This window comes from Acartia tonsa, chromosome 1, assembly GCF_053477335.1.
Source record: "Acartia tonsa isolate MP-2025a chromosome 1, ASM5347733v1, whole genome shotgun sequence".
Classification (NCBI taxonomy): Eukaryota; Metazoa; Arthropoda; class Copepoda; order Calanoida; family Acartiidae; genus Acartia; species Acartia tonsa.
Genome location: NC_137260.1, coordinates 765,956 through 793,248, shown reverse-complemented (window position 1 = coordinate 793,248; position 27,293 = coordinate 765,956). Strand labels below are relative to the sequence as shown.

General features: G+C 32.6%; 1 protein-coding gene across 1 annotated transcript in view; it reads right to left on the bottom strand.

The window, feature by feature from the left end:
- Window positions 1-27,293, bottom strand: part of LOC145326156 (adhesion G protein-coupled receptor L3-like) — an 83,674-nt gene that overhangs the window by 40,029 nt on the left and 16,352 nt on the right. Inside the window, exons 8-13 of the mRNA XM_080169339.1 lie at window positions 24,641-24,712; window positions 21,885-21,945; window positions 20,903-20,953; window positions 18,974-19,021; window positions 8,801-8,845; window positions 8,335-8,417 (exon numbers count right to left, since the gene is read on the bottom strand). Coding sequence (XP_080025465.1) covers window positions 8,335-8,417; window positions 8,801-8,845; window positions 18,974-19,021; window positions 20,903-20,953; window positions 21,885-21,945; window positions 24,641-24,712 — 360 coding nt within the window. The remainder of the gene's footprint in view (window positions 1-8,334; window positions 8,418-8,800; window positions 8,846-18,973; window positions 19,022-20,902; window positions 20,954-21,884; window positions 21,946-24,640; window positions 24,713-27,293) is intronic.

Here is a 27,293-nt window from a genome sequence, read left to right as displayed (position 1 = left end):
AATTTTAAAAATGTCCGCATTTTTTTTGCACACCCTTTAGATATATATAACAACAATAGAGGTAGATATAGAACCTAATATTAAACCTCCCCAAAAATGTTTTAGTTTTAAAAGAAAAAGTAAAATCCGCCCATAAAAACTGTTTCAGCCCTTTCAAGGACCCATGAGAATTTACAGTGTAAAGGAGAATAATATTGATTCAGAAGTTAGCGAGATCCATCGTTACAGACAGACACACAAACATATATTGCTACTTTTATATAAGAAAAAAAATAATAACATTTATATAATATTGTAAAATATTCTTTGCATATATACTTATAATAATTTTTTTCTTTTAAGTTTCTAATAAACTAAAATAATTATGAAGTAGCATTTTATAATACAATATAAATATTCTAGTCTTTGAAAGATGAAGAAAAAAAAACAATTATAGATAATCTTGTATTTTGTAAATTTATTTGATGCATGTTATTTCTTCATTTTAGAATTCCTTGGAATTTGAGACATAGGAGATTAAAAGTCAAGAAAGTATTTTATAAAAAGAAAAATTTTTAGCCTCTGACTTTTCAGTTAGTTAAAATCAATATGTATTGAGATATTTTTTTTATAGTCCCTAAAAAGTTAAACCTTACTAGATTAGTCATATCAAGATTTTAGCTTCAGACATATTTTTATCCAGTTCAGGGTTTTCTAATCCTGCGGGGCCCTAAAAATTATTACCTCTGTGGGGCTTCTCTAACCTTTACCTAACCAAGAACTTAAAGCATTCTAATTTGTTCTTTTTTGTCCAAATGCGAGTCAAAGGTACCGCGCAAAAATGTATCAATTAAAAAATATGCTCAAGTATAAAAAACTGGCTGATTTTAAAAATTGTAGTGTAGATTCTCCAAATAAGAAAAGAAACATCAAATGGAGGAGATTACTGTATTTCAATATAAAAATTCCAAGAAAGTTTTAAGATGGATTATATAATCATTGAAGATTAAATAAATAGTTGTATTTATAATACAATAACAATAATCATTTTATCTAAAAATAATAGAAAATGTTTGTACAATTTGCTTTTTGACTTCTCCAATGATGATAAACAAATTTACCACTTCTCTACATTGGAATAATTGGTATAGAAATCTAGATACTACCAGTTGAGAACCAACCAATCAAAATCAAATCCCAAAGATTTTAAGCTATCGAATATATGACGTTCTTATAAAACTGAAATAAGTCATATAAACGTTCAGACTTTTTACATTTCATGGATATTTTTTTAAATTTAATTGTTTTAAGTTTTTAACGAATAAAAATGGAGCATATTTAGGTTCGGGGTGAACTTCAAAAAAATCTTTTAACGAACCTAGTAATAGTGTCTAACTTTTTATCTCTGTGATGTAACAAAAATCCATCTCTTTTTTAGGGGTTTCCTTTCCCACCTCCCCTCTCATCCTTCGATTTTTGTTACGTCACAAAGATAAAAAGTTAGACACTATTACTAGGTTCCTTTTAAATTAAGCTATCATTGTCAAGTATTTTTAAAAGCGAAGCATTTCTATAATTATAACGGATAGCTTTTTTCGTTAAATAGGCATGTTTCACTACCAGAATGTCCGTACGTCCATTTTAAACATGTTGATTTTTTTTTACTTTTTTAACAACAAATTTGTATCTGATCTAATTATCCGATTGATCTGATTTTTGGTATACTGATTCCTCGTACAATAAAGTATTATATCACAAGAAAAGCAACTCTATAATCAAGTCATAAAAATGTAAGTATGTCCATAAACATTATCCTGTATCAAGCAGTTTTTTTTAACAAATTTACTTACAATTTTGCTTCGACTCTTATACATTTATATTATGATTATTCAGTTCTGACACTATACAAGTGTTAATGTCCGTTTGTCCTACCATTTCAGAGCTTCACTTTTATGGATGTTGTCATCCTTGTTTCTTCTAGTTTTTAGTGATATCGTTTTGGATATTTTTTGTTTGTATGTATTCTAAAATCAATAATCTCTGGCATCTCTATTTCAAAGAAAAGCTGCTTGGCATGGGACGGGACAAAGTGTCTCAAAAAACAGCCGTGTGACGTCATGAAAATGAGGGACTATTCATCTCTATTTCAAAGAAAAGCTGCTTAGCATGAGACGGGACAAAGTGTTTCAAAAACAGCCGTGTGACGTCATAAAAATGAGGGACTAGCCATCTCTATTTCAAAGAAAAGACGCTTAGCAGGGGACGGGACAAAGTGTCTCAATTAACAGCCGTGTGACGTCATAAAAATGAGGGACTAGCCATCTCTATTTCAAATAAAAGACGCTTAGCAGGGGACGGGACAAAGTGTCTCAAAAAACAGCCCTGTGACGTCATAAAAATGAGGGACTAGCCATCTCTATTTCAAATAAAAGACGCTTAGCAGGGGACGGGACAAAGTGTTTCAAAAACAGCCGTGTGACGTCATAAAAATGAGGGACTATCCATCTCTATTTCAAAGAAAAGACGCTTAGCAGAGGACGGGACAAAGTGTCTCAAAAACAGCCGTGTGACGTCATAAAAATCAGGGACTAGCTACCCCCCCCCCCTTCTTAACCACTAACATTTATTTACAGCACAAAACAAGTTTTTCACAACATTATGTCACAAAAATAACAAAATTTTCAGGTATTAAATAAAATTAATTTGCTTAGGAATTCTTAGGTAAGATTATTCTAATAAACAAATATTAAGGCATTTAGAAATTCCATTTTTAGTATCAAAATTATGTACTGTGTATTAATTCAAAATATCTGTGCGTTTGGCCGTACGTCGTTTATAGAAGATGTTTATTCTAGTGTCTCTAAAAAGAGGGTAAGTTATTTATCATAATGGGGTTGTGTACAACATTAATTTATCAATTATCACTGTACACTCAATAAACTTTATTATAATAAGTTTCTCTGTTTCTGTAAAAGGTATGGCTTTGAAATGTAAGATGCTTGTATGTAGATACTAGAGGCAGCGTTCTAAAATTATCCCGCTATTAGCTAGATTGAATATATCTCTTTTTCTTCCATTGCCCTATCCCTGTTTAAAGTATTAAAGTATATATAATTTTCTATAAGATATTTTATGATCCTAATATTTTATTAAATTCAAATTATCGTCCTAAAAGGGTTAAAATGTTTAGTTAACTGTTAAATTTTAGTTCATTATCTGACCACATTACGCACATATCGCTAGTAACAAATTAGTTTGAAACAAAGTTTTCTTTTATTTACTATGCTATAAATTTAAATTTTCTGTTTTATGAATATAAATTTAATAGGTACTTCAATATAATTCAAATAGCAACATGAAATAAAAAATAGAAATTATTCTTCATACAGTAAAATAATGGGTCATATCATTCTGGTCAATGAGAGTTTATTATGGATTATTGGAGCACTATGGGTTTTGGGATGGGAGACCAGTTACGTGCACGCCGTCCATCCTGCACCGTGCATCAATGATCCTAGGAGCTACACCAGAAGAGTCCTACTGTGCTGGAAAGGTCCTAGGGTAGATGCCAGACTGAATTCTGGTCACTTCCCCCAGTTCAGGGGGTTTGGGTGGGGCTAACAATCCTTCCCTAGAAAAAACCTGCTCACGTTCAATCTGCACAAAGTAAAGACCAATTTAACTTTGGGCTCGGGAACAAAGTAGAGGTTGGAAACAACAATATGATGTTTGGCTGGGAAACCGCTAAAGGACCAGTCAGGCGGATGATTCTGAATTCCCGCAGACCAGCAAAAATTTGCACCTGGAATGTTCGGACAATGTTTCAGTCAGGCCAGACAGAAAACATTTGCCGAGAAATGCTTAAAGCCAAGGTTGATATCCTGGCTATCACCGAATCAAGGTGGACAAATAATGGAGAGTTTAAACATCATTCTGGCTTGAAAATACTTTACTCAGGCCATATGAATGAGGATCTAGGACATAACCAAGGGGTGGCTCTTATGCTGACCAAGCAAGCAGAGCAGGCCATGATCAGTTGGCAACCCCATGGTTCAAGAATCATGGAGGCTTACTTCAAATCCTCAGATAAAAACATTAATCTGAGAATAATAGTAGCATATGCTCCTACAGAACAAGCAGATACAGAGGTCAAAAACGAATTTTATGACCAGCTTGACTCTGTATTTAAGAATGTTCATAAAGAAAAGGACCTGACCATGCTCCTAGGAGATTTTAATGCTCAAGTGGGGAGTAATAATGAGAATTTAGAAGAAGTCATGGGCAGATATGGCCTAGGCTTAAGTAATGGCAAGGAAAATGACAATGGTGATAGACTTGTAAGTTTTTGTACTGAAAACAAACTTGTCATTGGTGGAACCATCTTTAAACACAAGAAGATTCATACTGCCACCTGGAGATCACCAGATCAAAGAACCTTTAATCAGATAGATCACATCTGTATATCTAGACGTTTTAAAGGTTCTCTCCTTGATGTCAGGGTTGAAAGAGGACCTGATGTTAATTCAGACCATTATCTTCTATCTTCTAAGGTTCGGCTTAGATTTAAAAAGCAGGACACAAAGCCTAACCCCAGGAAAAAGTATAATTTAACAACCCTTCAAAACTCTGAAAAGCTACAAGAGTTTAAGCTCACTCTAAAGAACAGATTTGAGTTGTTGACTCTTCAAGAGGATGATGGAGTTGAAGATATTTGGCAAGGTATCAAAAAAGTTTATAATGATACTAGACAAGAAAAATTAGGTTCCAAAAAGGCTAACCAAAAGCCGTGGATCACTCAAAGATCCATTGATCTCATGGATCAAAGAAGAGAGGTAAGACAAAAGACACTCTCCAGAAACTCTCCAGAAGATAAAAACCTGTATAAGATGCTCAGCAGGGAAATCCGAAGAAGTGTCAGAATTGACAAAAAAGAACACTTGGAAAACCTTGCTATGCAAGCAGAAAATGCTGCTAATCAAAATAGAATGAAAGTTGTCTATGAGATTACTAAGAGCATTTCAGATAAAGTACACAAATCAGGATCACACATCAGGGACAAGGATGGTTCACTCCTTAAAACTGATGAAGATATTCTAAATAGATGGGCAGAGCACTTCACTGAACTGCTGAATCTTCCAGTTCCAGAGGAAGAAACTGAGATTCCACCCTCAGATGCACTTGACATTGACTGTCGGGCGCCAAATCTATTGGAAATCAAGGAGGCCATTAAAAGTTTGAAAAATAACAAGGCCGCTGGACCTGATAACATCCTAGCTGAGGTCATAAAAGCAGACCTAGATACATCTGCTGAGGCATTCCTACCTTTGATCACAAAGATATGGAATGATGAGTTATGCCCAGAGGACTGGAAGAATGGACATATCTCAATACTAGCCAAAAAAGGAGACTTGACCCAATGTGGAAACTACAGAGGGATAATGCTCCTTTCAGTACCTGGCCGTATCCTCAGTAAAATTCTTCTTAATAGAATAAAGAAGAAGGTTAATGAAAAGCTAAGACCTAATCAGGCTGGATTTAGACCAAACCGCTCCACTATTGATCAGATAACCTCTCTAAGAATCATCATAGAGCAATCCAAGGAATGGAATTCTGAGCTTTTTGTAAACTTCATTGACTACAAAAAAGCATTTGATTCTTTAGACAGAAGATCTCTCTGGAAAATCTGCCGACACTATGGCATTCCAGAAAAGATAATCAATATCATTAAAGCTATCTATCATAAAGGAGGTGGAAACGTAATGTATAAAGGTAAACTATCTACCTTTTTTGAGATTGTAACAGGCGTCAGACAAGGATGCCTTCTTTCTCCCTTCCTTTTCCTCCTTGCCATTGACTGGATCATGAAGAACTGTGAAAGTGATGATGGCATTCACTGGGAGCTATTTGGCAATCCCAAATATTTAGGAGATCTGGACTTTGCTGATGATATCGCTTTGTTAACAAGCAATAGAAGTCAAATGCAAAGAAGGACTAACAGGATAGCTGAAACCTCCAAGAAAATTGGACTAGAAATAAATGTTCCTAAAACCAAAATACTCAGATTAAATGCAAATTCCCAAGAACCAATTACTATTGGAGACCAAATTCTTGAGGATGTAGATTGTTTTGAGTATCTTGGAAGTAAAATTGATGAAGCTGGAGGCACTTTAACAGATGTTAAAGCTAGAATTAACAAATCTAGGACAGCCTTTGCCAGCCTGAACAAAATTTGGAATTCCAACAACATCTCCATAAAGACCAAGTTAAGAGTGTTCAAGTCAAATGTTCTCTCTGTTTTGCTGTATGGGGCTAAAACTTGGTTCCTAAACACAGCAGTGGTCTCCAAGCTACAGACATATGTCAATAAATGTCTAAGGAGAATCCACAAGATCTTTTGGCCAAATAAGATCACAAATGCTGAGCTTCTAGAGCGCAGTGATATGTCAGACATTAAACTGACAATAAAACAGAGAAAATGGAGATGGCTGGGGCACACTCTAAGGAAAGGGCATGATGATATAACCAATCAAGCCTTGACTTGGAACCCCCACGTAGGAAAGAGGAAACCAGGTAGACCAAAAACAACCTGGAGGAGGGAACTCTTAACCCTTTACAGTCGGGCCCCTTGCCGCACCTGTTTGATAATAAATTTCCGACCTTTTATAAGTCTAAGTCAATTTTCGCTTCCTTCACCCTTTTATTTAACAACCTTTGTTTTTAGGTCCTTTTTTACTTAAAAATTTCAAACGGCTGTAATTTTCTTATTTTTGAAGCTAGAAGAAAATTTTTTTTCCAGAAAATGTTTATCTTTATGTAAATTTTACATTAGAAATATCAAAATATAAATTTCAGCGGCCGCAGCTGTACTTGGCAGCTGCCAGCCGCCGCAGTCGGCAGTCGGCGGGAAAACGGCGGCGGATCTTCATGAAATTTTAATACGTTATGTAGACATGTAAGAAAAGCTTAAGTTTGAAATTTGAAGTCTCTAAGTCAAAAATTGCGGCCACAGGAGCCTTTTAAAGATTTCTGGAGACCTGGAGGATCAGGACCTGCAAGATCATACCTGGAACCTGAAAGTGACTTGAACACCTGTATTTCATATAAGGATGTACTACTAGAAGATTTTTTAGTATTTTGGTATGATAAAATGCTTTGTTTTAGTCAAAAAAATATTTTTGCTCTTTACCTGGATGACCCTGCCAGGTTTGCCAGGATGGAGATATTAAAAAAATTCCAACTCTCAGTTATGTTTCATACCCATACTTAAAAAGTCAAGCAGTTTGGGCTCTTCATCTTTCACACACAGAAAATGAGATAGAAAAAACCGGATGGGGGGGCGTTCAACGCCCCCCCCCCCCCCCCCCGACCGTTAAGGGTTAAGTGAACTGAAAGAAAAGAAAATTCCATCTTTCAGCAATGCCTCGAAACGTGCCCAAAAAAAGGAAGATTGGAGAACCATTGTGCATGGCCTACGTTCTGCCGAGAACTAAAAGGCAATGATGATGGGTTTTAAACACTTAATATTTGGAAAACTTGAGCTCATTTATAGACATGTATTTCCTATATAGATCTGTCATGGATCTTGATGCAATAAAGCAGGCCGTTTTGTACATGTTAAAAATTGGAAGCTTTAATTAAATAAAAGTTCCCACAAATATTAGTATTAAATAATGTTCTTCCTAACATTTGTTTATTGGAATAACAAGAATGACATCATCCATAAAAGTAGTATTTAAAGATTTCATACCAACTGAAAGTAAATAAGTCATCAAAGAAGTTTACAAATTGTGATAAAATATTTCTTTTATCGTATCATAAACAGCTTTCCGCGAATATAGAATGTACAATTACAAGATTAAACCAGTTTTTTCTGGTAACGATTATAGAGTTGCTACACTTTCATACCTAATTGTTATAAGAATCTTCATGCAAAGATTGAAATGAATAGGACAATTCTAACATTAACTAAAGCCATGCAGTTCATCTTCGCCAATAAAATCTTCATTCACGTTTAATATGAGCTTAAAATCAGCATGTTTTATATGTACGTACGGACTTTCTTGTAACGATTATAGAGTTGATACGCTTTCTAATTCGTACCTAACTGTTATAGGAATCATCATGCAAAGTTTGAAATGGAAAGGACAATTCTAACATTACCTAAAGTCATGCAGTTCATCTTCGCCAATACAATCTTTATGCACGTTGAGTATGAGCTTAAAATCAGCATGCTTTATATGGACGTACGGACTTTCTTGTAACGATTATAGAGCTGCTACTCATTCTACTTCGTACCTAACTGTTATAAGAATCTTCATGCAAAGATTGAAATAAATAGGACAATTTTAACATTACCTAAAGCCGTGCAGCTCATCTTCGCCAATAAAATCTTCATGCACGTTGAATATGAGGGCGAAATTGGTCAGATGGTCACAACTAATTTAACACAGGAATTTTCAGGGATCTAAAGGGATAAGACAATGGCCAATAAATTGAGGAACATCCCCAAACGATAATGCACAAAATTACCCCTTCTGAAGATTACAGTTAGTGGTTAAAACATTTGGACACTCAACTAAACGAACCAACCCATCAAAAATTCAACAATTTATTTACTTACAAGTAGCTAGAAATATGAAAAGAAACATTTTGTTTAAATGATGAGTATTTAGTGCTTTACCTCATAGTGCCTAGCAATCATAGAAAAAAAAACCTTATTTCAAATTTATTTAAAAATACTAAAGAGCTGGGTGAGATCTGTTTTCTACTTAGCTTTTTTGGAAAAAAGCACAAATTATTTTCAGATGAAAATTCCCTTCCTGCATTTAGTATGGGTGTCATTGTGGCAAACTGTTATACACCCATCCTTGATATATAAATAATAGATCCACTTATTATCTATCTATCTTTCTATTTGTCTATCTATATATTCATATATCTATCCATCTATCTATTAATTTAGTATGGGTGTCATTATGACAAACTGTTATACAGCCATCCTAGATATATAAATAATAGATTAACTTATTATCTATCTATCTTTCTATTTGTCTATCTATTTATCTATATATTCAAAAATCTATCTATCTATCTATTAATTTAGTATGGGTGTCATTGTGGCAAACTGTTATACACCCATCCTACATATAAATAATAGATCAACTTATTATCTACCTATCTTTCTATTTGTCTATCTATTTATCTATATATTCAAAAATCTATCTATCTATCTATTAATTTAGTATGGGTGTCATTGTGACAAACTGTTATACATCCATCCTAGATATATAAATGATAGATCAACTGATTATCTATCTATCTTTCTATTTATCTATCTATATTTTTAAAAATCAATCCATTTTTCTATTAATTTAGTATGGGTGTCATTGTGGCAAACTGTTATACACCCATCCTATATATAAATAATAGATCAACTTATTATCTATCTATCTTTCTATTTGACTATCTATATATTCATATATCTATCCATCTATCTATTAATTTAGTATGAGTGTCATTGTGGCAAACTGTAATACACCCATCCTTGATATATAAATAATAGATCAACTTATTATCTATCTATCTTTCTATTTGACTATCTATATATTCATATATCTATCCATCTATCTATTAATTTAGTATGAGTGTCATTGTGGCAAACTGTAATACATCCATCCTTGATATATAAATAATAGATCAACTTATTATCTATCTGTCTTTCTATTTATCTATTTATCTATCTATATATTCATATATCTATCCATTTATCTATTAATTTAGTATGAGTGTCATTGTGACAAACTGTTATACACCCATCCTTGATATATAAATAATAGATCAACTTATTATCTATCTATCTTTCTATTTGACTATCTATATATTCATATATCTATCCATCTATCTATTAATTTAGTATGAGTGTCATTGTGGCAAACTGTTATACATCCGTCCTTGATATATAAATAATAGATCAACTTATTATCTATCTATCTTTCTATTTGTCTATCTATATATTCATATATCTATCCATCTATCTATTAATTTAGTATGGGTGTCATTGTGGCAAACTGTAATACACCCATCCTTGATATATAAATAATAGATAAACTTATTATCTATCTATCTTTCTATTTATCTATCTATATATTCATAAATCTATCCATCTATCTATTAATTTAGTATGGGTGTCATTATGGCAAACTGTTATACATCCATCCTAGATATATAAATAATAGATATACTGATTATCTATCTGTCTTTCTATTTGTCTATCTATATTTTCATATATCTATCCATCTGTCTATTAATTTAGTATGGTTGTCATTGTGACAAACTGTTATACATCCATCCTACATATAAATAATAGATCAACTTATTATCTACCTATCTTTCTATTTGTCTATCTATTTATCTATATATTCAAAAATCTATCTATTAATTTAGTATGGGTGTCATTGTGACAAACTGTTATACATCCATCCTAGATATATATATAATAGATCAACTTATTATCTATCTATCTTTCTATTTATCTATCTATATATTCAAAAATCTATCCATCTATCTATTAATTTAGTATGGGTGTCATTGTGGCAAACTGTAATACACCCATCCTTGATATATAAATAATAGATCAACTTATTATCTATCTATCTTTCTTTTTGTCTATCTATATATTCATATATCTATCCATCTATCTATTAATTTAGTATGGGTGTCATTGTGACAAACTGTTATACATCCATCCTAGATATATAAATAATAGATATACTGATTATCTATCTGTCTTTCTATTTGTCTATCTATATATTCATATATCTATCCATTTATCTATTAATTTAGTATGGGTGTCATTGTGGCAAACTGTTATACATCCATCCTAGATATATAAATAATAGATAAACTTATTATATATCTATCTTTCTATTTATCTATCTATATATTCATAAATCTATCCATCTATCTATTAATTTAGTATGGGTGTCATTGTGACAAACTGTTATACATCCGTCCTAGAAATATAAATAATAGATTAACTGATTATCTATCTATCTTTCTATTTGTCTATCTATATATTAAAAAATCTATCCATCTATCTATTAATTTAGTATGGGTGTCATTGTGGCAAACTGTTATACATCCATCCTTGATATATAAATAATAGATAAACTTATTATCTATCTATCTTTCTATTTATCTATTTATCTATCTATATATTCATATATCTATCCATCTATCTATTAATTTAGTATTGGTGTCATTGTGACAAACGAGCACTTCTTAGTTTCTTATACAAAAAAATCACGCATGAACAGAAAAAGCCTAAAAACTATCCTAAATTGTTAAACATACATAAACAATTGATAGTGTATCAAAGAAAAGTTCTTTTATTCCTTAAATAATACAAAATATTTTTTTCCATTTTGACTTTAGCAATGCCATCAACTTTAACACATTGAAGATGAAATACTAATTTTGTTCTAAAACGCGCAATTTTCAGAGTTATAACATGATTAATACCTTAATCTCTTCCTTTAAACTTACTTGACAATCGGAAACCTTTAAATCAACACATTTATTAATGTCTAGGAGTACAGCTTTTCACAAGTCATTTTTACCTGGAGGTAGATTGTGGAAAAAGCATGGCCTAATATCAAATTTTTTTTTCATAAATGGAATAGTCTGTACTTGTGTAAATTATGGTATCAATTCTAGATTGGCTACGTTATTCTAACTAGTTCTATAACTGATTAATCTGTTTCCAAAAATCTAGCTTTCTTTCTTTGCACTTCTTTGTACTGGTTTTTTTTGTCAAAATGATAAAAGTTTTAACAAATAGTCTTAAAGAGATGAGATAGTATAAATAGAAAAGGATATCCAGGAGGTTGGCTAAATCTTCCCTTATTACCTCATAGCAGATGAACTATCCCTTCCTGTTAAACCTACATGAATTGGACACAAAAAATACATTTTACATGAAAACAACTTTACAGTAGCGAAGCTAATTTAAAATTAATTTTTTTAAAACCATAGATTAGCAAACAAAGCTCTTTACAACCACCCTCTGTTTGCTAGTGGAACAAGGTGGGGGGGGGGGGGGGGGACAGTTTGAACACTTTCACATAAATAGTAAGCTTTGAGGCACATGTTTAATTGGGTGTGTTTAAGTTAATTAGGAGAAAATATATCAACAGTAACGAAATCTTTGAGCTGCAAAATTGTTGTAATATTTATTAATAGCCACAGCAAGCGGCTGGTAGTTTGCAGCTCAACAATTTTTTGTTACTGTTGATATATTTTCTTATAATTAACCAAAACAAACCTAAAAAAAAAAACAAGATTACATGTTCAATTTTACAAGTTTAGCTGAATAATTGCACCAGCGGTCAGCCGCCAAACCACCAAATTAAAAGTTTTGCAAAATATTTCTAGACTGACCCATAGTATTATAATTCAGAGCTCTATCTTGTATATGGGCCTCAGAGCGCACTGTTTCCGTGAAAGTGTACACCCCCCCCCCCTTATTTAAGTTTAATAAAGACATAGAGTCATTCTAAATGTTTTGAATTACAAATCCATTCATAAATACTAAATTTTGACACTATTTAATAAGAACATTTATTTGTAGTAAATAAAAAAAACAAGGTTCACAACATCCATAAGTAGCGAAGCACAAAATCTATTAAAAAATAGACAAACGGACAAAGTGAGTCATAGAGCTGTTAACACACACACAAAAAAAGAGCAGTCTGACCGCTACGGATGTGTTACATTTAATTATGCTCCATATTTATGTGAATAGCTACAAGAATTTCAGCCTTCTATCTTTTACAGGAACTGAGAAAATCATGTCCCTCCCCCCCCCCCCGTTTTGTTTCTAACAGATGGACTGACAGACGGATGGACGGACATTTCGAAATTTAGAGTAGCTTTGCTACTAAAATAATAATACATTGAGAAAATCAGTTGTGAAAATATAAGTGGCTTAAAAGTAGTCCAACTGCTATGGATGTTTTATATTTAATTATGCTCCATATTTATTTAATGTTTAGAAGAAGTTTCAGTTTTCTATCTTTTATAGGAGCTGAGAAAATGATGTTTCCCCCTTTTTGTCTCTAAAAGACGGATGGACATTTCAAATTATTGAGTAGCTTCACTATTAAAAAAAATAATACATTGTTAAATCTTATTTAATAAGGATGACAACATCCATTAAAGCAAAGCTCTTAAAATTAAATAGAAATTGATTATATTCATGGTTGCCGTTTAAGATTTGTAATATTTACTATACCTTATTTTAAAGATATAGAGATATCATGAATGCTTATATTCATCACAATTATTGGATCTTCGTTTAGGAAGGCCTAAACAGCTATTTGTTAAATCATTTTATCATTTTGACAAGAAAAACAAGTACAAAGAAGTGCAAAGAAAAAAAGCTAGATTTTTGGAAACAGATTAATCAGTTATAGAACTAGTTAGAATAACGTAGCCAATCTAGAATTGATACCATAATTTACACAAGTATAGACTATTCTATTTATGAAAAAAAAATTTGATATTAGGCCATGCTTTTTCCACAATCTACCTCCAGGTAAAAATGACTTGTGAAAAGCTGTACTCCTAGACATTAATAAATGTGTTGATTTAAAGGTTTCCGATTGTCAAGTAAGTTTAAAGGAAAAGTTTAAGATATAAAACTCATGTCAACTCTGAAAATTATTCAAATGAGAACAAAAATACGGTTTTAACATTTTTGTGTTGGCAGCCATGACTTCAACTAATTCTATAAGGAAAATAAAAAAATCTCTTTCTATTGTTAGAAAAAATATTTTTTTTCAACACACTATCATCTTTTAATGTATTTTTTACAATTTAGGATATTTTGTAGGCTTTTTTGTTCATGCGTGATTTTTTTGTATAAGAAACTAAGAAGTGCTCAAACTGTTATACATCCATCCTAGATATATAAATGATAGATCAACTGATTATCCATCTATCTTTCTATTTGTCTATCTATATATTCAAAAATCTATCCATCTATCTATTAATTTAGTATGGGTGTCATTGTTGCAAACTGTTATACATCCATCCTAGATATATATATATTAGTATTGTAGGCAGCTTTCCGCGGATAATAAATGTAAAATTATAGAATTAAAGCCAGTTTTGTTAGCCACGAGAAGCCAGGGTAACAAAACTGGTATCAATTTTAAATATTCGTGGGAAATTATAAATGATTTTTTCAAATCCAGCAGATATTAATTCAAAGCCATACTTAATAATAAAATGGCTGATTATTTTTCTATCATTTTATATATCTACCATTGATCTCTAGGGGCACTTTTCTAGGGGAGAATTATCTTGGAAGGTTGGTACCCAAAGTTTTATAACCATGTTATCTCATTCATTGGCTGCAAAACTTATGGTACTTTTTAAAGATTTTATTGGTTAGTTCCAAGCAAGTAGTGTCCAAACCTTTTAACCAATAATCTTAATCAAAAGAAGGGGTAATTTTGTTTATCATCATTGGGGGTGTATATCAATTTATCGTCCATTGTCTTATCCTTCCAGTTCTATAACAAAACTTTCTCGTATTCATTCGAATCTGGTGGATAGGAACCGGTTCTAATCCATACGAAAAAACTATGTCTAGCATCGTATTATATCCAGCTTTCTACGAACATAAAAATGTACAATCATGGGATTAAAACCAGTTTTTTTTAGTCGATGCCTTCGGCACCTCGGGGCTAAAAAAACTGGTTTTAATATCATAATTGTACATTCTATATTCGCGGAAAGCTGTTTATAATAATACAATGCGAGAAATAACTATTACAGTTAGGGAGTTGAATCCATTTTTATAGAAGTAGAAATATAATCTATGATTATGGTTTGGACCCTCTAAAACTGTAATCTACCCTTCCACTTTCCCCTCTCTTGGTGAAGATATCTTCAACGCCGATACGATTTTTGAAATATAAGATTCCACTTTTGTCTCTCTTGTTAAAGATATCTTCACCAAGAGAGGCAAAAGTGGAATCTTAAATTTCAAAAATCGTATCGGCGTTGAAGATATCTTCACCAAGAGAGGGGAAAGTGGAATCTTACATTTCAAAAATCGTATCGGCGTTGAAGATATCTTCACCAAGAGAGGGGAAAGTAGAATCTTACATTTCAAAAATCGTATCGGCGTTGAAGATATCTTCACCAAGAGAGGGGAAAGTGGAAAGGTAGATTACAGTTTTAGAGGGTCCAAACCATAATCATAGATTATATTTCTGCTTCTATAAAAATGGATTCAACTCCCTAACTGTATTATCTACCATTCAAACTGTATTATAAAATTTAATTTTTAAATTTAACAATATAAACGTCATAGCTTAAATTTAAAAATGTTTTAAGAAAATTACAAAATCCTTTTACAACTTGATTTGAAAACGTGTAGATTCAGGATACTTAAGGGAAAAGACAATAGACAATGATGGTACACAAAATTACCCTTTTCTGAATAGAATATTGACTGACGCATTTAAACACTGCTAGATGATAAACCAACATATACAAATTTAATAAACGTACTCAACAAATGAGAAAATTCAGTTTAAAACTTTGGGTACTTTTCAACAGTCCAATGTCCACTCCCTCCCTGGGTATATTACAATACTAAATTAAAAAGAATTACAATTAAATAATTTCAAATCTAAAAATTCTATTGTTAGAATAAAATCTGCACAATTTTAAATATCATATATTAGTTATTTCTCGTATTTTTTCGAATCCGGTGGATAGGAACCGGTTCTCATCTATACGAAAAAACTATGTCTAGCATCGTATTATATCCAGCTTTCTACGAATATAAAAGTGTACAATCATAAGATTAAAACCATTTTTTTAACCCGTGCCTTCGGCACCTCGGCACATTCTATATCCGCGGAAAGCGGTTTATAATACGATGATAGAAATAACTATTATCGTATTGTATTATAGACAGCTTTCCGCGGATATTAAAATGAAAATTTAAAGTTTAATACCAGTTTAATACCGAGGAGCCAAAGGCACGGTCTAATAAAACTGGTATTGATACTGTGAATTTTATTTTATTAATAATGTAAATTCGTTTTGTATAATACAATACATGATTTTTTGGTATAACACAGAACCGTTTCTAATACAGCGGATATTAATAGGTTTAAGAAATTATATTTGAGATTTTAAAATTCTTTTAAAAACAGTTTTAATCCATAGAGTTGGTAATTTTGTCATTGAATAAAAGTTTTGTCACTTCTAGTATTTACCAATTATTTAACCCATTAGTGCCGAACCGGGTTTTAAAACCCGGTTCCAGAAAATGTAAAAAAAAACGGTTTTCGGCTTCATAATTGCATCATTCTCAGTATGAATCCCCCCTCTACTACCCTGGCTTTCATTTCCCCCTGGAGCAGGTAGTTTTGCTTACTTCCGTTTGCCGGTATAGATCAACAAAGTTTGAAAATCATGAAAATTCAAAATACCCCATCTAACTTTTTTGTTTTTATAGTAAAGTCGCTGATTTTTTTCGTTAAATCTAAAGTTTATTGACAAGTACATCTATTTGTGAATTCGTTTTATTTAAATTATTATTTTTTATATGATTTTTTTATCGTTTTTTTACGCCCTATGTAGTAGTAGTAGTAGCCCGTTCCAACTATCCATTGTCATCTGATGGTAGATTCTCGGTTAGGTCCAAGAATCTGGCTGCTTCAACCGGTCCAGTCCATAGTGATTTTACTGTCAAGCTTGTTGGTTTTGCTGGACATGAGAACAAATGTTGTGTAGTATGTGGGGAACCCCCACAATCTGGACATTTGTCTTCTATATTAGGATCTATTCTGGATAGGTAGCTGTTGAGTTTACAACTGTAACTTGACCTGAGCTGAGCAAGGGTGGATCTTGCTCGTTTTGGGAGTGTTTTTTCAGATTCATTGACTTCTGGAGGTTTAGCATTCAGGACCTGATTTACTTTTTTGTTTTTGATGGTTTTCTTAACAGATGAAGTATGTATCTTTTTCAGGTCTGCTTTATACTTTACAGAGTCAATTTTTCTCCCTTTGGTCATGTTCTGGATCTCCTTGCCAAATTTGGTCTTTAGTGTTCTTTTCATAAGCCTGGGTGGTGGAGGAGATGACAAGTTTATTGGTGAAGGATGGTTTTTAACTTGTGTAGCTAAAAGATATTGTTTAGCAAGCATCTCACAGTGATCGCGTACAGGCATGATTTTGGACTCTTCATGCAGGTGGTCTTCCTTGGTCATAAGATGGCAGCCAAGAGCTGTTCTCAGAGCTGTGTTCTGGGCAACCTGCAGTTGATCACAGGCACTATTTGATATTGCTGGAGTCCAGATTGGACAGCCATAATTGATAAGTGACTGTCCAATTGCCTTGTACGTTGAAAGAATTGTTTCTTTTTCTTTCCCCCAGTCTGTACCTGTGAGAGTTTTCAGAACATTGTTCTTGGTATTCAGTTTATTTCGTCAGATGTATGTTGACGAAAATTATGAAGGTTATCAAAGGTGATACCAAGAAATTTTGGCTTCTTAACAGTGGGAACTGGTTCACCGCCAATTTGAATGGGTAGTTCTTCGTTTACCTCATTTGTTGCTGTTGTAAATACAGTTGCTGTAGATTTTGATGGTGATATAAAGAGATTTCTGCTTCTGAACCACTCGTCAAGAATGTTCAGGTAAACATTAATATCACTGCAAATTGGGTCAATCTTTGTTCCTGAGCCTAAAATGTTCGAGTCATCTGCATATGTCACTAATTTGATGTTTGATGGTGGTAGCGGCATCTTGGACATATAGAGATTAAATAGTACAGGTGACAAAACTCCTCCTTGTGGTACACCTTGATTCATCTGGCGAAATTTAGATCTTGAGCCTCGGAATTCAACATATGTTTGTCTTCCATTTAGGTATGCATTAAGAAACCTTTTGATGTGTTCATTTAGCTGCAGTTCATAGATGTCTTTCAGCAGCTGGCCATGGTCAACAGTGTCGAATGCTTTAGACAAGTCTATGGCAACAGACACTGTTCTGTTGACAGGTTTCTTTACGTTTAAACCAGTAGTAATGTGCTCTGAGATGGTATGTAATGCTGTTATAGTAGATCTACCTTTTCTAAATCCATGCTGATGGTCTGCAAGAGGGATTGCCTCATTTATGTAAGGTAGGAGCAAGGCTTCAAGGGTCTTGGCTGGTGGGCAAAGTAGTGAAACTGGCTGGAGGCTGGTTCCTTCCTCTGGTGGTTTCCCAGGTTTCAGTAAAGGTATTATTCTTCCTGTTTTCCATATTGATGGTATCATGGAGTTGTTAACGCCCTATATAAGCCCGGTTCGGCATTTCCATTTGAAGTCTGAAATTTTTATTACCCGGTTTTACTAATAGATCTTTTTTGACAACAACAATAAAACAGGGTTTTTTTACCCAAATCGCCGGCTAAACACTAAATTTGAAATAAATCGCTACGTATTATACTTGTAGCTCTATAGATTACATGAGGTTGTGTAGTTTTCAATTACTGATCGTATCAAAGTTCTAAAAAAGTGTTCATCTCACTTTTGGCGTTCAAAAATTACATTTTTCGATTTTTGGTCAAAATAACCGGGTTTTTACAGGAAAACTGGGTTTTAACGCCGGGGGAAAGCACCAAAAACGGGTAATAATGCCTGGTTGGTATTTATGGCCGAGCCGAACCGGCTTTTTTTTGCAACTTTCCTGTGCACGCCACTAGAGCAAAACAAAAAAATACGAATTCCGTTTTGACCATTATAAAGCTTCCCTGAAACTTTCAGCTCGATCGGCCCATAAAAGTGGCGCTCGGCACTAATGGGTTAAGTAAGGATTAAATTATCCAAGTATGAGAGATGAACATGTTTAAGAATCTTTGGGTACCACCAGTAATATTTACAGTCCAATGTCCCCTCCCTCCCCTACTGCTATAATTAGTTATCTTACCATTTCCCAATTTTCCAGCAGAAAGCTCCAATAGGCACAGGATACATTCTGAAATAAGAAAAGTTTGCTTATAACATTATACTTATAGACGTACGGAAATTTTAGTAATGATTATAGAGTTGCTATGCTTTCTAAATCGTACCTAACTACTAAAGGAATCACCATGCAAAATTTGAAATCGATAGGACAATTCTAACATGTCTAAATTAACGAAAAAAGCTATCCGTTACGGACGGACGGACGGGGGACCGACCCTAATTATAGAAAAGCTTCGCTTTTAAAAATAAAGATATATAAACTGATTTAATTTATATTTTCTTAAAAATTAATAAGACCTATATGAAGGAAAAATTATTTTTAAAATACAATTATAAACTTTGATAATTACAAAATTTTAATTAAAATGAAAAGTTAATAAAAAAATATATAATATAATCTTATATTTAATTATTAACTGCAAAAATGTATATTTTATACCCTTTCATATATTGCAATTTATGTGAGAAGCCATATAAAGAAAAAAACATGTTTTTGCATCAAAATACATCTGTATTAAAGATTTAAATAAAGACGTTACCTTGCAAAGTTAATACTCCCCGAAAAGGTGGTGCAATCAAAGGGTTGGTTGTCTGTAGAACGCTTGGCACTTTACTAGCTATTTGGTTCAGAAATATAAGAAAATAAGACACTTTGGTGTACCCCTTCCAAAGCTAGTAAAAGTGGCTGACTCAGATTATGACGTCAAAAATAATCAACCAATGAGAGGGCAGTCTACACTGTAATTGACCAATGGTAAACTTTATAGGGGCCTCTCATTGGTTAATTATTTTTTGACGTCATAATCTGAGTCAGCTACTTTTATTAGCTTCCCCCTTCCTCTAAAGGTTAAATAGTTAAACTTTTTCTTGTTAGATCATATGCTATGCATACAGTTTATTATATTGGTAGCTATTGTTTTTTATTCTTACTAGCGGCTTCGCCCCTAGCCTCTAGGGGCTTTGCCCCAAGAGGTTTCATCAGACTAATTTTTCGTGTTTTAGATTTAAAAAAAAAAAAATGTGGGGGGGATATTTTTAATTTTTTGGGGGGGATTAGGGGTGTCCCACCACCTAAGAAAATAGTTATAAACCTTCCTGGGACCTATGAGAAGCTACCCTGTAAAGGAGAACCCGATCGGTTCAGTGGTTAGCGAGATCCTTTGCTACAAACAAACAGACAGACAGACAAACAAACATCATTCTACTTTGTATTATAGATAACTTAGGAGAAATTTGTAAAATCCAGTTCATATCATTTGGTAATGTTTGTTTGATGCTTTTCATTTGATTATATTGACATTTGACTTAACAAGCGTGTTTGATACAATCACATTAAATTGTTTGGGGGGAGGTAATAGATAGATTCGTAGTATTCCAATTACAGTACTTACACGAGCAGAATTGATTAAACCTTTTTGTCTCTTTGTTGTTTTAGTACTTTTAATTTTAATTGTATCTTGTATTTCTATGTTATATTTCAAGGGAAAATTGCAGGTATTTAGAAGGATAAGACAATGGCTAATAAATTGATTATATTTAGTGGATAAAATGTTTGGTTACTCAACTTAATGAACTAACCAATCAAAATTTATTAAAAGCCCCCCCAAACGTTATTATAAAACTTTGGGGACTAGTGTAATAATAGTTATTTCTTTCATCGTATTATAAACGGCTTTCCGCGGATATAGAATGTACAATTATAAGATTAAAACCGGTTTTTTTAGCCCCGAGATGCCGATGGCACGGGCTAAAAAACTGGTTTTAATCTCATGATTGTACATTTCTATATTCGTAGAAAACTAGATATAATACTATGCTAGACATAGTTTTTTCGTATGGATGAGAACCGGTTCCTATCCACCGGATTCAAATAAATACAAGAAAATAATACCTGAGTTCCATTGTTAAAAAGGTAGAAAACAACTGGCTGGGACAGATTAACCTAAAAGGAATAATACTAGTTATTTCAAAAATAAGAAAGGGGTGCGCTTTTGTGCTTGCCAGCAACTTTGAGTGAAAGAACAAAATAGTTTTTTTTTTAATCACAAAATCCTTATATAAAAGTAACAAGTCTTTGTCTGGACCGAAGTATCTCGTTAAGCACTGAACCGATATGGTTCACCTTTACAGTATAGCTTCTCATAGATCTTGGTAAGTTTCATAACTATTTTGGGGAAGGGTACTATTAACCTTCCAAGAGAAATCGCCCCAAGAAAAAAAATGACCTCCTCCCAAAATTTTGATGTGACTTTTTAAAAGCGAAGCTTTTCTATAATTAGGGTCGGTCCGTCCGTCCGTCCTTCCTTATCTTTTTTCGTTAATTTAGGCATGTTAGAATTGTCCTATCGATTTCAAACTTTGCATGGTGATTTCTTTAGTAGTTAGGTATGATTTAGAAAGCGTAGCAACTCTATAATCATTACCAGAATGTCCGTACGTCCATTTTAAACGTGTCGATTTTTTACTTTTTTAACAACACATTTTCATGGGATCTAATCATCCGATTGATCTGATTTTTAGTACAACAAAGTATAATGTTTTAAGCAAAGCAACTCTATAATCAATTTCTAAAAAGTATCCATAAACATTATCCTGTATCGATCAGTTTTTCAACAAATTTACTTACAATTTTGTTTCGACTCTTATACATTTATATTCTGATTATTCAGTTCTGACACTATAGAAATGTTAATGTCCGTTTGTCCTACCGTTTCAGTGCTTCGCGTTTATGGATGTTGTCATCCTTGTTCTTTTAAAACTAAAGTTGAAAGTTGAGGAGTCGGAACCCCCCCCCCCCCGTACTCTCGTTCTCCTAGAGGCCTCTAGGGGTGTAGCAGTATAGTGATAATATGAATAAGATATAAAATATGAACCTGTTGATGCACTGAAACAGTTATTACATCACTGACACTTGATAACTCTTCTTGGAGATTCCTGAAACAATAAGGTTTCAGCGATTACATGGATCTAAAGGGATACGACAATGGCCGAGAAATTAATGTACATCCCCAATCATGATTATCCTTTCTTTAGATTACGTTTTTGAACCGTTTGTACACTCAACTTAATGGATCAACCAAATAAAATTCAAAAGGGCCCGAAGTTTTTATATCAATGAATAAGAAAACGTTATTATAAATCTTTGGAATAAGACGATGGACGATAACACGATAATGATAATTTACATAAAAAATTACAAAAAATTAAAAACCTTACTTGTAATCTACTATAGATGTAGAAAAGATTCTCTTTTAAGAAGTATACAGTTTTAAATAAAATATAAATCTTTGGAATACAATTACAAGATATAACAAGGTTTCTTATTTCATGATGGGGAATAATTCATGATCTGATTTTGTACTGTTTTGTACAGATAGGTTTTACTAATGGAAATATTATTACTTGGATCTTACACCAGATTTTCACGTTTCTAAAAAGTTCTACTACTGAGTTCATGTTCTAAAAGTGAAACACGCAACGGGCTAAAATAACCATTCCTCTCTTCCAACTCCTTTACCCTATCCCGTCCCCTTCAAATGGATGAACGCTCTGACCAATAAATTAGTTCCATGTTAGCAACCTAAATTGAATGAAATTGTCCCCCTGTCATAATATCCACTTATATTCTACTTCCATAGTTTTTCTTGATTTTTACAAATATTATAAAAAGAATTTCTTGTAGTAAGAGATTCTAAAACCCAAATACTAATTAAACCAGTGAAGAAGGGGACATTGGACTGTTTATTAGACTAGCCCCCAAAGTTTAATTATAACGTTTTCTTAGTCATTAGCCTACAACTTTTATTGAATTTTGATTAGTTTGCCGGTTCATCAAGTTTTAAGCACTAATTGTAATCTACATAAGGTGTAATTCTGTGTATCATCATTGGGAATGTACATCAATTTATCAGCTTTATTTATCCTTTAGATCCTTGAATTAAACTTTTACAAGTAGTATTTTATTGTTTATTTGTACTTGTACTTTATAAACTTGTGTACACTCTTGGTGTTATTCTTATCATTCTTATTTCAATAAAAATAATTAAGTAGGACTAGTTCTTATTTTACAAAATTATAATAGTTATTTCTCGCATCGTATTATAAACGGCTTTCCGCGGATATAAAATGTGCAATTATAAGATTAACACCATTTTTTAGCCCCGAGATGCCGAAGGCACGGGCTAAAAAACTGGTTTAAATCTTATGATTGTAAATTTTTATATTCGTAGAAAACTGGTTATATTACGGCGCTAGACATAGTTTTTTCGAATGGATGAGAACCGGTTCCTATCCACCGGATTCGAATGAATACGAGAAAAGAACATTTCCGTCTTATATTTTTTTTTTTTTTTTTTTAAAGGGGGAGGTAGGTTGTGCTAAAATTCCGTAAAGGTGTGAATTTTCAGGCTTAAAAACAGTAGTAGAACGATAATATTCACTTTATATAAATATATAATTTTTTGTCTATAGTTTTATTCATTACGGAATATCAATTGAATATTATAATTCTTTTACTGTTTTTAAGCCTTAAAACTCACACCACTACGGAATTTTAGCACAACCCACCTCCCCCTTTATATACATCTAACCTGATATAAACAAAAATATCCCTTCTTTACAATGAAATGAATGGTTGAAAAGATAAGACACTGGTAGTTGGTAGAACCCAGGAAGGAAGGGGACAATGAGCTTTTTATTATACTAATCCCCAATGTTTTACAATGACATTTTTCTTATTCGTTGGGGACTTTTATTGAATTTTGATTGGTTGGTTCATTAGTTCAGTGTCCAAACTATTCAACCAATAATTTAATATACAAAAGGGATAATTATGTGCACCATTATTAAGGATGTACATCAATTCATCGGGCATTGTCATAACCCTTTAATCCCTAGGTGGAATCCAATTAAGATTTAATAATAGTCACTAAAGGTTTTAAGCCAACGAATAAAAGAGCATATTTATAAAAGTTTGGGTACCAGTATAATATACTTGTACCATTTAAGTTTTTCAACATATTACTTTAATCAACATCAGGGGTATTTTTGTTTATCACTAATTACCTGTACATACACACACACTAACATACACACTAACACACACACACACAATTACCTGTAAGAAGCCAGTGTGATTTTGATATCTTTAGTGTTACTCATCACATACAGACACACACATACACACACACACACACAAATACACACACACTAACATACACACAAACACACACCTAAAACAAACACAAACACAGACAATTACCTGTAAGAATCCAGTGTAATTTTGATATCTTTAGACTGGCCCATCACACACACAAACACCTACACACACAAATACACACACACTAACATACACACTAACACACACAATTACTTGTAAGAAGCCAGTGTTATTTTGATATCTTTAGAGTTACTCATCACATACACACACACACACACACACATACACACACACAAACATACACACACACAATTACCTGTAAGAAGCCAGTGTGATTGTGATATCTTTAGAGTTACTCATCACACACAGACACACACAAACATACACACACACACACACACACACACATACACACACACAAACACACACACAAACAAACACACACACAAACAAACACACACACACAATTACCTGTAAGAAGCTAGTGTAATTTTGATATCTTTAGATTCATCTGCTAACTCTTTCTGAACGGGTAAGCTTATTCTGAAATAAGAACAGTTATTTATGGTATCGTATTATAGACAACTTTCCGCGGATACTAAAATGAAAAATATTAAAACTGGTATTATCATTATGATTTTATTTAAATTTTCATGGAAAATTGTCTGTAATACAATGCTATACATAATTGTACAGTATGGCTGAGAACCGGATCTAATTCAGCGGATATTGATAGGTTTCAAAGCCATGCTGGAAAATGATTAACACAAAACGCACATCTTATGTTGAACTATATATTATTTTCTTTACCTATATACATTAGCCTGTCCCGGATTTGAAAAATTTTGTTAAAATTTTTGCCCCCAGCCATAATATAGTTGATTTATGCAAAATATTGACCCATGCAAAATATTTTTTCTGTAATGCAAAAATTGCGATAGTACAAGCACTGCAAAGTTTTTAAAATTTGCAAAAAAGACCTGTTTTTAAAGCTCTTGTACCATCTCAATTTTAAAGATTTTTACAAAATTTCAATTCTAGTGTGTCTATATAAACCTGAAATTTACCAAAAAAAATGGGGGCAATCTCAATTCTAACATATAATGGAAGAAGGTGTAGCAAGTAATTTTCCAAAGTAAAAATTGCCAGATTTCATACATAAAAAATGGGGTTGGGCTGGAATCGATAGATACAGATATCCAGCTGATTCATAATCAAGTATTTAGGGTTATATTGACACACTAGAATTAAAATTTCGTAAAAATCTTTAAAATTGAGATGGTACAAACTTTTTAAAATCTGCAAAAAGACCGTTTTTAAAGCTTTTGTTTCATCTCAATTTTAAAGATTTTTATGAAATTTCAATTCTAGTGTGTCAATATAAACCTAAATACTTGATATCTAGAATTATAGATCAGCCGGATATCTGTATCCATCCAAACCAGCCTAACCCTATTATTTGTGTATGAAATCTGGCAATTTTTACTTTGAAAGATTACTTGCTACACCTTTGTCCTTCATATGTTAGAATTGAGACTGCCCCCATTTTTTTTGGTAAATTTCAGGTTTATTTTGACACACAAGAATTGAAATTTTTTAAAAATCTTTAAAATTGAGATGGTACAAGAGCTTTAAAAACAGGTCTTTTTGCAAATCTTAAAAATTTTGCAGTGCTTGTACCATCGCAATTTTTGCATTACAGAAAAAATATTTTGCATGGGTCATTATTTTGCATAAATAAACCATATTATGGCTGGGGGCAAAAATTTTAACAAAATTTTTCTAAAACGGGACAGGGTAATATACATTAATAACTTTAACAATTCATTGGTGATGTATATCAATTTATCATCCATTGTCTTATCCCTTAAGATTCCTGTTTTTAAAAGCGAAGCTTTTCTATAATTAGGGTCGGTCCGTCCGTACGTCCGTCCGTCCGTAACGGATAGCTTTTAAAAATAATTTAGGCATGTTAGAATTGTCCTATCGATTTCAAATTTTGCATGGTGATCCCTTTAGTAGTTAGGTACGATTTAGAAAGCGCAGCAACTCTATAATCATTACCAAAATGTCCGTACGTCCATTTTAAACAGGTTGATTTTTTTACTTTTTTAACAACAAATTTTTATGTGAACTTATCATCTGATTGATCTGATTTTTGGTATATTGATTCCTGGGACAACAAAGTATAATGTAATGAGCGAAGCAACTCTATAATCAAGACTTAAAATGTAAGCATGTCCATAAACATTATCCTGAATCAAGCAGTTTTTTTTTCGACAAATCTACTTACAATTTTGCTTTGACCCTTATACATTTACATTATGAATATTCAGTTCTGACACTATACAAGTGTTAATATCCGTTTGTCCTACCGTTTCAGTGCTTCGCTTTTATGGATGTTGTCATCCTTGTTTTTTTTTTTAAATAATATCATATTTCTTAGATTTCCTTCTTCATAGAGCTTCCAAAAATGTTTAGCAGTTTAATAAGAACTAAGTTTTTCATTTAACAAGGATGACAACATCCATAAAAGCGAAGCACTGAAACGGTAGGACAAACAGACATTAACACTTGTATATAGTGTCAGAACTGAATAATCAGAATATAAATGTATAAGAATCGGAGCAAAATTGTAAGTAAATTTGTTGTTGGGCATACTTACATTTTTAGGACTTGATTATAGAGTTGCTTCGCTTATAATATTGTACTTTGTTGTCCTAGGAATCAGTATACCAAAAATCAGATCAATCGGATTATGAGATCACAAAAAAATTTGTTGTTAAAAAAGTAAAAAAATAACATATTTAAAATGGACGTACGGACATTCTGGTAATGATTATAGAGTTGCTACGCTTTCTAAATCGTACCTAACTACTACAGGAATTACCATGCAAAGTTTGAAATCAATAGGACAATTCTAACATGCCTAAATTAACAAAAAAAAGCTATCCGCTACGGACGTACGGACGGACCGACCCTAATACCGTTTCAGTGCCTTGCTTTTATAGATGATGTCATCCTTGTTTGAAAACAAGTAATTTCAATCATAGATAGGTAAGTACATCAATTTAACATTTATTGTCTTATCCTTTAAGATCTCTAAAACTATTACAGAAAATAA